The following is a 13,121-nucleotide window of genomic DNA, read 5'->3' as shown; positions in this document are numbered from 1 at the left end:
GTCAAGGTCACTTTGACCTTAAAACTAAAAACAGTTTCCGGAGCATAACTTAAGTTGCATTTGGCCCACAGTGATCAAACTTCATAGGATGATTGTCCATATTGGGTAGAAGACCCCTATTGATTTTGGGGTCACAAGGTCAAAGGTCAAGGTCACTATGACCTTAAAACTGAAAACAGTTTCCGGAGCATAACTTAAGTTCCATTTGGCCTACAGTGTTCAAACTTCATAGGATGATTGTCCATATTGGGTAGAAGACCCCTATTGATTTTGGGGTCACAAGGTCAAAGGTCAAGGTCACTATGACCTTAAAACTAAAAACAGTTTCCGGAGCATAACTTAAGTTGCATTTGGCCCACAGTGATCAAACTTCATAGGATGATTGTCCATATTGGGTAGAAGACCCCTATTGATTTTGGGGTCACAAGGTCAAAGGTCAAGGTCACTATTACCTTAGAACTGAAAACAGTTTCTTGAGCATAACTTAAGTTCTATTTGGCCCACAGTGTTCAAACTTCATAGGATGATTGTCCATATTGGGTAGAAGACCCCTATTGATTTTGGGGTCACAAGGTCAAAGGTCAAGGTCACTATTACTTAGAAATTGAAAACAGTTTCTTGAGCATAACTTAAGTTCCATTTAGCCCACAATATTCAAACTTCATTGGATGATTGTCCATATTGGGTGGAAGACCCCTATTGATTTTGGGGTCACAAGGTCAAGGTCATTATTACCTTAAAACTGAAAACAGTTTTCGGAATATAACTTAAGTATCATTTGGCCAACTGTGTTTAAACTTCATAGTATGATTGTCCATATTGGGTAGAAGACCCCTAATGATTTTGGGGTCACAAGGTCAAAGGTCAAGGTCACTTTTACCTTAGAATTGAAAACAGTTTCTGGGGCATAACTTAAAGTTCCATTTGGACCACAATATTGAAACTTCAAAGGAGGATTGTTATTTGAAGGAGGTAATACTTTATTTTACCCCCATGTCTTACTAATGCTTCATCTTTAATAAAAAAAAAATCACTTTCGGGCATATAATGCTCCGCCTAGCGGTGCTCTTGTTTCATAATACCGTAAAATTTGACCAATTTTAAAAGAGACAGATTGGGTTCAATTGATAATATATTTTTTGAGGTCATATACTCGGATAGAGTTATTGCCCTTGACTTAGTAAATTTTGCAATTTTCAACTTGTATCGCACGTATCTCAAAAGGTATTTGACCTAGAGTGATGAAACTTCACAAAAATATTGATCAGCATGTGCAGTTGTGCACCAGGTATTTTCGTCTGGATTTCTTTAGTATTTTTAGAGTTATTGCCCTTGACTTAGAAAATTTTTGCAATTTTCAACTTGTGTTGTTAGTTACTCAAAAAGGATTTGACATAGAGTCATTAAACCTTATGGGCAGGTTGCTCAGCATATTTAGATTTGCATCTGAGGTTTCGCTTGTGTATTTATCTAGTATTTGTAGAGTTATTTCCCTTGACTTAGTAAAAAGATTGACAGAACAGTGGTGCGGTGGGGGCACCCGTGTTTTATGGACACATTTCTAGTTCATAAACTATATTAGAAAATAGTTATTGTCCAACAATATTGACCTGGCACTTCATTAACTTCAGTATAGGTTATTGAATAAACACTGACCAATATCTATCAAATATATCGATATATTTGCTAACATCACTGATCAGTGAGGTGTGGTTTCGGGCTATGGATCTGAATGTCTCTGGTTCGATTCCTTACCAACACCACTTTGTGATTTTAATGCCCCCACAATGTGGGAGCATATAGCATTGCACTTGTCCGTCCTTCTGTCTGTCCGTAAGTCCCGAAATCTTGTAAACGCAACTCTTCTTCAACCGGATGGCAAATTTTGCTTAAACTCACAGGGATGAACAATCTTAATGTGTAGATGGTAGTAAAGGAAGGAATTTTTGCTGTCCTATGGACACATTTCTAGTTATGAATGATTTCAGTTGTGGCATTGGCAGAGGGCCTCATACAAATAATTTTAAGATACGATAAATTTGTCTTGGCATTTAAAATAATTTTTGTTTACCCAGATTTTGCAGTACTTAACTGTAAAAATAACACCTTCAATTCATATATAAACAATAAAACTTTTGATAACATTTGAATAATTTTAAACACGCTTAATGACATGAATCTAGCTATAACATACAATACTTCTTCCATTATATTTCTCAGGATATCCTATATATTATCTCATTATTCAAGACTTCTGTAAATCCTACTATTTTAGCTACAAAATATACAAAATGAGGTATTTTTTTCTCCTGGGAATATTTTCAAAATTTAGGAAGGCTAAAATTATTGTGAAAGTCACTCGGTGTTTCTCTTTGACTTGATCTCCCCTCAATATTAACATAATATGTTACACTTTGAATCTACAAAAAAAACAACACATATATACTAATAGACAGAATTTAGACAACTACAGAATTATGTTAAATAAACATTAATTTGTGAAGAACCATTTTTATGCCACATCTGGGATGCGGTGGCATTTAGCAATTCACCTGTGTGTGTGTGTAAGTGTGCGTGTGACTGTGTGTTATATAGATTATATAGTGAACTTAAAAAATCTTATTGTGAAAAACCACTAGTCCAATTTCAACCAAATTTGGCAGGATTAATCCTTGGGTGAAGGGCTTCCAAAGTTGTCTAATGAATTTCATTCCATGCTGAAATCTGGTGGCCATGTCATCCAAATGGAATTATAAGAATAAATTTTAAAAATCTTCTTGTATTAAGACCAACAAGGCCTAGAGCTTAGATATTTTACATGATATTAGTAATAACTTAAAATACCGTCTTGTCTGAAGGTACAAGGCTTAGAGCTTGAATATTTGTTATATGATATCATCTATAGGTACTCTACCCAGAGGTCAAAGGTTTTCCTTATTGGTACATATATATAGTTAAAACTTAAAAAATCGTCTTCCCTAAATTGACAAAAGCTAAAGGTTAGATATTTTGCATGAAACATTGTGTAGTGAATCTCTAGCAAGATTGTTTAAATTATAGCACTAGGGTCAAAATTGGCCCAGTCCCCAGCAGTCATTGATTTTCACTTTGTGCATATAGTAAAAAATTAAAAAATCTTCTTGTCTGAAGGTACAAGGCTATTTGCTATATAATATCTTCTATGGATCCTCTACTAAAGTTGTTTTAATTATGCCCTAGTGTTAAAATTGCCCTGTCCCAGAGGTGATAGTTTTTGTTATATGAATAAAGTAAAAACTTGAAAAATCTTCTTCTGTGAATTGACAAAGGCTAGGGATTAAATATTTGGCATGAGACTTTGCAAAGTGAACCTTTACCAAGATTGTTCAACTTATAGCCCTGGTGTCAAAATTGACCCCGCCCCGGGGTCATTGATTTTCACTATGTACATAATTAGTTAGAAATTAAAAAATGTACAAGGCATAGAGCTTTGATGTTTGCTATATAATATCATCTCTAGGTCCTCTATCAAAGTTGTTCAAATTTTCCCCTGGTGTCAAAATTGGCCCTGCCCGGGGGCATTGATTCTCATTATGTACACATAGTAAAAACAGAAACTAAAACAAATGTTTTCTGAATGGTAGAAAGCTATAGCTTAATTATTTGACATGAAATGTTGTTGGACCTGTATCAAGATTGTTTTGAATTCAACCCTTTGGTCAAAATTTTGCCTTGCTCAAGGGGACAGTGACCTTCTTTCTTGTCCTTTGATATACAACAATGAAATTTTGACCATTTGCACAGTTTTAGTTGTAAAATTGAACTTTGATATCAGGTGACCTAGATTTTGATGATGTGACCTACTTTCTTGTCCTTTGATTTACAGCTATGAAATTTGAACCATGTGCACAGATTAAGATGTAAAGTGAACTTTGATATCAGCTGACCTAGATTTTGACAAGGTGTCTTACTGTGTTGTCCTTTGATGTAGTCATGAAATTTAGGCTGTGTGAAATATGACCTTCACCACCAAATTCACTAGATTCAACTGCATTGATTTATTCCTAGTCTGATCTTTTTTTTGAATAACAATAGATTTAACCACTAATCTGATAATAAGAATTAGATAAGTTAGGGATCTATGCATTATGACAATCTTCAATTGTATAGAAACCAAAAAAAAAAAAATGTTCCTACACTACTATTTAGTGTTGTATTAATGCGGTGGCATAGCATTTTTCACAAATGTAATCTGTTCCCTTTTGACATGTTGCAGTATTCAAGATATGCGCTTGATTGAAAAGCTATCTAAGCCAATCACTTCATTAAAAAATATAAAATACAACAGTATATCATGGTAATTATATAAATCTTTGTGTGTTAAAATTTATAAAGCAGTAACTGATATTTTCACTTCAAATGATTTTGATTATATTATTGATTATATTAAAAAATGGTTTGATAGAAAAATTACCTTTTTGAGACCAACTTTGATCTAATTTTTCGTTATAATGATAACATTTAGCTATTGATCAGTAAGTAAATAAGAAAGATCAAATTTTTATAATTACCAAGTACATTTCACGCTTATTGTGAGACAAACCCTAAATGATGTCTGTATGGGGGCTGCCATTTTGAAATGGACGTCATGTCAGGTTACAACGTAAGTCGACGGGAAAAAATATAATTTTAACTTTTTGACCATATTACCGACTTTATGACAAAAATGGAAAACATTGACATCAGGGTTAACATGACATTAATTTAAATGATTTTACTATTATATTAAATAAAAAAATGGAATATTCAAATTTGGTGGGACAGACTATAGTAAATTTTAAAGTTTTTTAGCAGTGTTTTTTTAGCAGTGTAAAAAATGAAAGTTTTTTCTTGCTATGGATCAGCTAATTTTTGGAAAGTTATGTTGTTGTTTTTTTACTTAGTTTAATATTATTCTATAGTATATTTGTACATGATTAATATAATAACACATTTTAACATCATTATTTTAAGCATTAATACAATGAACATGTACATACAAGAGGGTTGAACCAGATGTTATGTAACTAACATTATCTAGGGTCCTACTGTAGTTATCCTACTTGCATTATAAGATCCCAGACAAATAATTCAATTTGTGATTTATTATAACAACAGATAATTTTATTTAAAATAAATCAAACCAAAAACTTGTACAGTGCCAGCTTCTTCTTTCTCTTTTTTTAAAATCCCTTTTGGTTTATTTTAAAATTTCTAAAATATCAGTTTTGTGTGTTTCATAAAAATACTGCCTGTATAGGTAGAATATGAACTGTCAGCATAAATGAATTTACCTAATAAGTACTGTAGTTAAATGTGACATGGTCACTCTGTTGTAGGTACAGTAGTTAAGTGTGACATGGCACTCTGTTATATTTACTGTAGTTAAATGTGACATGGTCACTCTGTTATATGAACCATAATTAAGTGTGACACTCTGTTATAAGTACAGTAGTTAAGTGTGTCATGGCACTCTGTTATTTGTACTGTAGTTTAGTGTGACATGGTCACTCTGTTAAAAGTACATTAGTTTAGTGTGACATGGTCACTCTGTTACATGTATAGTAGTTTAGTGTGACATGGTCATATGGTCACTCTGTTATATGTACAGTAGTTAAGTGTGACATGGCACTCTATTATATGTACTGTAGTTTAGTGTGAAATGGTCACTCTATTATAAATACAGTTGCTAAGTGTGACATGGTCACTGTGTTATATGTACAGTTGTTAAGTGTGACATGGTCACTCTGTTATATGTACTGTAGTTTAGTGTGACATGGTCACTCTGTAAAAAGTACATTAGTTTAGTGTGACATGGTCACTCTGTTTTATGTACAGTAGTTTTATGTGACATGGTCATATGGTCACTCTGTTATATGTACAGTAGTTTAGTGTGACATGGTCACTCTGTTATATGAACAGTAGTTAAATGAGACATGGTCACTCCGTTTTATGTACAGTTGTAAAGTGAAACAATTGGTCACTCTGTTATGAGAGTATAATTTGAACAAGGAAAATTTATAAATCACTTCAATCAGTACTTGAAGTTCATTGAATAAATTTAACATTGAAATGATTGTTTCATACAAAGATTAGTTTGACGTTTAATGATTCTTTTGAGTATTTACAGAATGGTATTTCTTTTGCAAGATATTTATAATCTCTATAATGTCACTTGGAATATCGATTCATCGTTCCACACATGTAATGAGGTGTTGTGACCATAATATCACAAGCAACACATATCATTACATTTAGAGACAAGAACTGAAAGTCATGATATTGTTTAACTGACAACTTACTGTCATCCATGTTTCAACAGTTTCTTTCTTAATTTTCAGTGAATGGGAAAATCTGTTGTTCTTAGCAAATTGAATACAAACAAGCATCAGCGTGAAGGGAACATTTCTTTGATAAATGTAACTTTTATGCAAATACATTTCAAGATAAATAAGTATGTTTGATAATGCATGGTTAGATGAAGAGCTTTGAGCTATAGCTCACATGTTGCTTGTAATACATAAAGCTTTTATAGAGTTGGGTTGTGTTTGCCACTAAAATGTGAGGATTTATTCTGAATTTTACATTGTGTATGTTACACTTAAATGTCAGGATCCATTCTATATCTTACATTATTTATCAGGATTTATTCTCTGTCTTATGTATGTTACTTACATGTATATGTTAGAATCTGTTATGCATCTTATCTTATGTATGTCACTTCAATATCAGGATTTTTTCTGTATTTTACATAATATATGTCATATAAATGTCAGGATTTATTTTGTATAATACAAAAAATATGTCACTTAAATGTCAGTATTTATTCTTTATCATACAAAAAATATGTCACTTAAATGTCAGGATTTATTCTTTATCTTACAAAATACACATCACTTGAATGCCAGGATTTATTCTTTATCTTACATGATATACATCACTTAAATGTCAGGATTTATTCCTTATCTTACAAAATATATGTCACTTAAATGTCAGGATTTATTCTTTATCTTACAAAATTTATGTCACTTAAAAGTCAGGATTTATTCTTTATCTTACAAAATTAATCTCACTTAAATGTCAGGATTTATTCTTTATCATACTAAAAATATGTCACTTAAATGTCAGATTTATGTTTTATCTACAAAATACATGTCACTTTAATGTCAGGATTTATTCTTTATCTTACAAAATATATGTCACTAAAAGGTCAGGATTTATTTTATATCGTACTAAATTTACATCACTTAAATGTCAGTATTTATTCTTTATCTTACAAAATACACGTCACTTAAATGCCAGGATTTATTCTTTATCTTTCATGATATACATACATCACTTAAAAGTCAGGATTTATTCTTTATCTTACAAAATATATGTCACTTAAATGTCAGGATTTATTCTTTATCATACTAAAAATATGTCACTTAAATGTCAGATTTATGTTTTATCTACAAAATACACATCACTTAAATGTCAGAATATATTCATTATCTTACAAAATACACATCACTTAAATGCCAGGATTTATTCTTTATCTTTCATGATGTACATACATCATTTAAATGTCAGGATTTATTCTTTCTCTTACAAAATTTATGTCACTTAAATGTCAGGATTTATTCTTTATCCTACAAAATACACTTCACTTAAATGCCAGGATTTATTTTGAATCATACAAAATACACGTCACTTAAATGTCAGGATTTAGTTTTTATCTTACAAAATACATGTCACTTAAAAGTTATCTTTCAATATATATGTCACTTGAATGTCAGGAATTATTCTTTATCTTACAAAATTTACGTCACTTAAATGTCAGGATTTAGTTTGTATCTTACGAATTGTATGTCACTTACTTTCTGATTGTCACTTTAATGTTAGAATTTGATCTATATCTTAAACACAAAGTGTTTGCAATAACTCTGAATCAAACATGCATAGTTTGTTGTTTATGGCATCTGACATCTTCTTAAAACTAAATCTGCTACACAAATGGGCCAATATTGTTATACCCCTGCCATAATATGGAGGGGGGCTATACTGTAATCATTTTGTTGCATCGGTTGGTCAGTCTTTCCTTCTGTCCATCTCCTTTGTGTCTACTCGATAAATCCTCTACACCTCAAAAGATTTTCTTAAAACTTGGCTCAAATGTTTTCCTCAACAAGGCAGTGTGCAGACCTCAATCCACCGCTGTGCTGTCTTAAGGTCAAGGTCACCCTTGAGGGTCAAATATCAGACAACTTGTGTCCACTTTATAAATCTTATAGCCCTTGAAAAAAAATTCTTTTAACTTGGCTCAAATGTTCACCTCAACAAGACAATGTGCAGGACCAAAGCCTTAGCTGTGCCGGTTCAAGGTCAAAGGTCTCTCTTGGAGGTCAAAGATCAAAGGTCAGACCATTTGTGTCTGCTCTATAAATCTTACACTCTGTAAAAGATTTTCTTCAGACCTGGCTCAAACAAGGTAATGGCCAAAACCCATGCTGCCACTGTTGAAAATATCCTACAATTTCATGTCCACTTTTTAAATCCTATACCTCTTGAATGATACTTTGCCCATATGTTTATCTCAAAAATGTGATGTGGGCTATCCACTCTGCTTCTAAGCAGGCTCAAAGTCAAATGTTCACCTTGACAAGTCAATATGCAGAACCCAAGCAGTTGTTGTGCAGGCTCAAGGTAAAGGTCACCTTTGAAGGTCAAATATTTGACTATTTGTGTCCTTTTATAAATCGTAAACCTCTGACGCATTTTCTTTAAATCTTAACAAGGCAAAAAGCAAAACCCATCCTGTTAATGTACAGTTAAGTCAAGTCAACTTTGAAGTTGAAAATTCAAATATTTTCTGCACTAAAGATTCTATACTTTTCAATTGCCTTTTTAGCTTACTTGAGCACAAAGTGCTCAAGGTCAGTTGATCACAATTTGTCCAACGTTCATTGTCCTTCTGTGAGCCCATGCATCAGTACATCTGTTGTCACATTTTTTACAAACATCTTTTCAGAAACCACTGGGTCAAATTTGATAAAGTTTTCCTGGGATGTTCCCAGCATTAAGCTCATCTAAAATAGTCATTATCTGGAATTTGGCAAAGGTGGTTTTTCCCAGCTTAACTAACTTTTTCTGTTATAGCTTCACCAGCATCATCTAATGAAACTCAACAATTGTTGTTCAAATGATAGCCTTGTGGTCAAAATTGGCCCCCGCCGCAGGGATCATTGACTTTAATTATGAAAATATAGTAAAAACTCTTCTTTTCTGAAAATACAAAGCTTAGAGCTTTGATGTTTGGTAAATGATATCATCTATTGGTCCTCTAACAGAGTTGTTCAAAGTTTGCCTCTAGTTCACACTGGGTTGCCATTGGTTTCCAAATATGGAAAAACCTTGCTAACACTCTAGCGGCTACTTTTCCAGTCCAAATATCCTGGAAATCAGTCAAAAAGGTGGTTAAGATTATTTCTAGGGCAATTTGAATAAGGGTCATCTGGGGTTTAAAATTAGGTCACACAGCCCAAATATGGGAAAAACCTTGTTAACACTCTAGAGGCTACTGTTTTCGTCTAAATATCCTATAATTGGTCAAAAAGGTTGTTAAGATGATTTCTAGCTCAAGCTTGAATATGGGTGATCTGTAGGCAAAAACTAGATCCAAATATGGAAAAGCCTTGTTTACACTTTAGAGGCCACTGTTTTGGTCCAAATATCCTGCACATTGGCCACAAAGGTTGCTTTGATGATTTCTAGCTCAAGTTCAAATTTAGTAAATCAATGGTTAAAAGCTTGGTCACACAGCCCAAATATGGGATAACCATATTAACACTGTAGTCTGGAGACTACTGTTTTGGTCCAAATATCAGGGAATTAGTCAGACAGGTTGTTTAGATGGTTTCTAGGTCATGATCAAATATGGGTCATCTGAGTTAAAAACTATAATGTCAAATTATGGAAAAAACATTGTTTTCATTTTGAAGATAATATTGAAAATTTGTCAGAAAGGTTGTTCCGATGATTTCTTGCTCAACCTCAAACATGGGTCATCCATCGTCAAAATCTTGATCACACAGACCAAAAATGGGAAAACTTTGTTATCACTCTAGAGCTTACATTTTTAGCCCAAATATCCTGGAAATTGATAGAAAGGTTTTTTGTATGATTTCTAGCTTAAGTTTAAATATGGGTCATCTGGGGTCAAAAAATAAGTCACAGCACATAAAGATGCAAATATGGAAAAAGTTAATTTACATTTGTGCTATTTTAGGTGCAGATATGAATGTTATGGTGTCAGATTAAGTGTATGACATTATATGTGCCTTTCATTCATATCTGTTAATATTAATCCAGAACCTCAACAATCAGGTGAGCTATATTAGGGCCATTATGGCCCTTTTGTTTAAAATTAACTTATATGCTTTCTTTCAAAAATAATTATACATTGCACTACATAATACAGGTATCTTGTGTCATTGAGATCATGTGGGGGTATATTATTTACAAGACAAAATAATGCCCCCTTTTTTTTACAAAGGATTTCAGTTAAGTCTTTTTTATGCCAACTCCTTTGTTTCTCTAAGTATTGCTTTGAAACTTTGTAAACTTATTACTGACTACCATCTTCACTTCCAGGCAAGAGGACATAACTCTGTCATGGATTTTGACAAAATTACAACCCTTACACAACTAAAATATTCAGTTTCTCCTACCACACCACTTATTAACTGTACCTTTTGAATTATTGCTTTGAAACTTTGTACAATTTTTATTGACCTTCACCCACACATCCAGGCAAGGACTTCTAACACTTGAGCTTGTCTTACCGACAGCTCTTTGGCATGAAACATAGAGTTAAGACGATTTTAATATACATCATTGCTACTTCAATTGAAACGTCGAAATCAGATTCCCTTTAGGGTACCCCTTCACCACAACATGATGTCACATAAACGTCAATGTCACATGACGTATTTTCTTTCGAACCTAATGAATGTAAACAAGAGAAAAGGAGTAGTCTGTTGACTGCACTTTTTTGGAATTAATATCAAGCTTTCACAAGGTCATATTTGTTTTCAATACTGATGAGAATATAAATCATTACTCTATTTAGGTAAATATTTATCATTTGACAGTTAAAAAGTGCTTGTAAATCGGAATTTACATCGCGTAAAATCAAACCGTACGCCACAGGGCATGTTGTTTACAACCTGGGGTACCCAACGGGGAAATTTAGTGTGTATATTACCAGTCTGGCTTGGTAATATCAATTTCTTTCGGGTGACCAATATCCAATTAAAAAGGAGGAAAAAATCTGGAAGGGTAATAAACAAATATATATAAATATATAAATATATATACTCATGGACTGTGTTTTTTGTTTTATATATATATAGTAAAAACTTTTTCATTAAAAACCCAAAAAGTATTAAAAAGAATCATTTAAAGACTTATAAATGAATAATAACATCTTAAGTGTCAAAAAGATAAACATGTGACTTCATAAAAGTCTTTGATATTTAAATACTAGATAAAATTTACTAAAAGCTTGCCTTATGGCTTTTTACCCTTAACATTTATCTTTATAATTTTAAAACATATCAAATCTGAAAATGAAGCACTTATCGCAAAGCATAATAAAATTACATACACACATTCATACATAAAAATATTATTATAATTTACATTTTCCTTTTGTTATTTTATAATTTTACTATTTTATTTATTTTAACTGATAATAACTGTCAAATATGCCCTTGCTTGCAGAAGAATTATTTTGAGAAACAGTCAATGCAGGTATGAAAGCTGTCATTAAGTATGAAAGCTTGTTTATGGTAACAAAATCAAGTTTACATTTTACAGGGACAGATGAGATCTTATTTATGGCTGGGGCTGCTCGGCCTATGGAAAGTGATAGTAAGAGAAATGGACAAAACTTTTCTAGAATAGCTAGATCTTAGCAAAATAGTTGTATTGTTGCTGTTTGCTTTAATGTAGCAGGAATTTTAAGTAAAATTTGTGCTTTGCATTTCTCTGAACTCTATATCTTCTCTTATGTGTGGAATAAGTTTTGTAAAGCTCACAAGGTTGTCTGATCTCAGAGCTTACTTTTTTGTTGGCTGAGGCACTGGTGAAATGTCTCCACAATTTCTGAAAATAACATCTCATAGAGTTGGTGAAGCCATAGGCGACACCTTTTGTTTTTTAGCTCACCTGTCACAAAGTGACAGGGTGAGCTTTTGTGATCGCTTTTCGTCCGGCGTCCGTCCGTCCGTAAACTTTTGCTTTAAATGACATCTCCTCATAAACCACTGAGCCAATTTCATCCAAACTTCACAGGAATGTTCCTTTGGTGGTCACCTTTAAAAATTGTTCAAAGAATTTAATTCCATGCAGAACTCTGGTTGCCATGGCAACCGAAAGAAAAATCTTTAAATATCTTCTTTTAAACAACCCTAAGAGCTAGAGCTTAGATATTTGGCATGAAACATCTTCTACTGAGTGTCTACCAAGTTTGTTCAAATAAAAGCCCTGGGGTCAAAATTGGCCCCGCCCCGAGGGGTCATTGATTTTCCCTATATGCATATAGTAAAAACTTAAAAAATCTTCTTTTAAAGAACCCAAAGAGCTAGAGCTAAGATATTTGGCATGAAACATCTTCTAGTGAATGTCTACCAAGTTTGTTCAAATAAAAGCCCTGGGGTCAAAATTGGCCCCGCCCCGGGGGTCATTGATTTTCCCTATATGCCATATAGTAAAAAATTAAAAAATCTTCTTTTAAAGAACCGTAAGAGCTAGAGCTTAGATATTTGGCATGAAACATCTTCTAGTGAATGTCTAACAAGTTTGTTCAAATAAAAGCCCTGGGTCAAAATTGGCCCCGCCCCAGGGGGTCATTGATTTTCCCTATATGCATATAGTAAAAACTTAAAAAAATCTTCTTTTAAAGAACTCAAAGAGCTATGGCTTAGATATTTAGCATCAAACATGTTCTAATGTGTGTCTACAAAGTTTGTTCAAATAAAAGCCCTGGGGTCAAAACTGGCCCCGCCCCGGGGGTCATTGATTTTCTTTTTACGTGTATAGCAAAAACTTAAAAATCTTCT

The 13,121-nt window shown here is 32.9% G+C and overlaps 1 protein-coding gene across 5 annotated transcripts in view; it reads left to right on the top strand.

Annotated features, from left to right (window-relative positions):
• LOC132742433 (alpha-2-macroglobulin-like) overlaps positions 1-13,121 on the top strand; it is a 74,475-nt gene that overhangs the window by 23,514 nt on the left and 37,840 nt on the right. Inside the window, exon 6 of one of the 5 annotated variants that reach the window (XM_060730860.1) lies at positions 11,878-11,931. The exons of the other annotated variants lie outside the window; for them this stretch is intronic. Within the exon in view, the coding sequence (XP_060586843.1) occupies positions 11,878-11,931 (54 nt within the window). The remainder of the gene's footprint in view (positions 1-11,877; positions 11,932-13,121) is intronic. 5 annotated transcript variants of the gene reach the window in all.

The sequence above is a fragment of the Ruditapes philippinarum genome, unplaced genomic scaffold, assembly GCF_026571515.1.
Source record: "Ruditapes philippinarum isolate M1 unplaced genomic scaffold, ASM2657151v2 ctg265_1_1_1_1, whole genome shotgun sequence".
NCBI lineage: Eukaryota > Metazoa > Mollusca > Bivalvia > Venerida > Veneridae > Ruditapes > Ruditapes philippinarum.
Note: the sequence above shows the minus strand (reverse complement) of the source record. Positions and strands in the feature narration are given on the sequence as shown.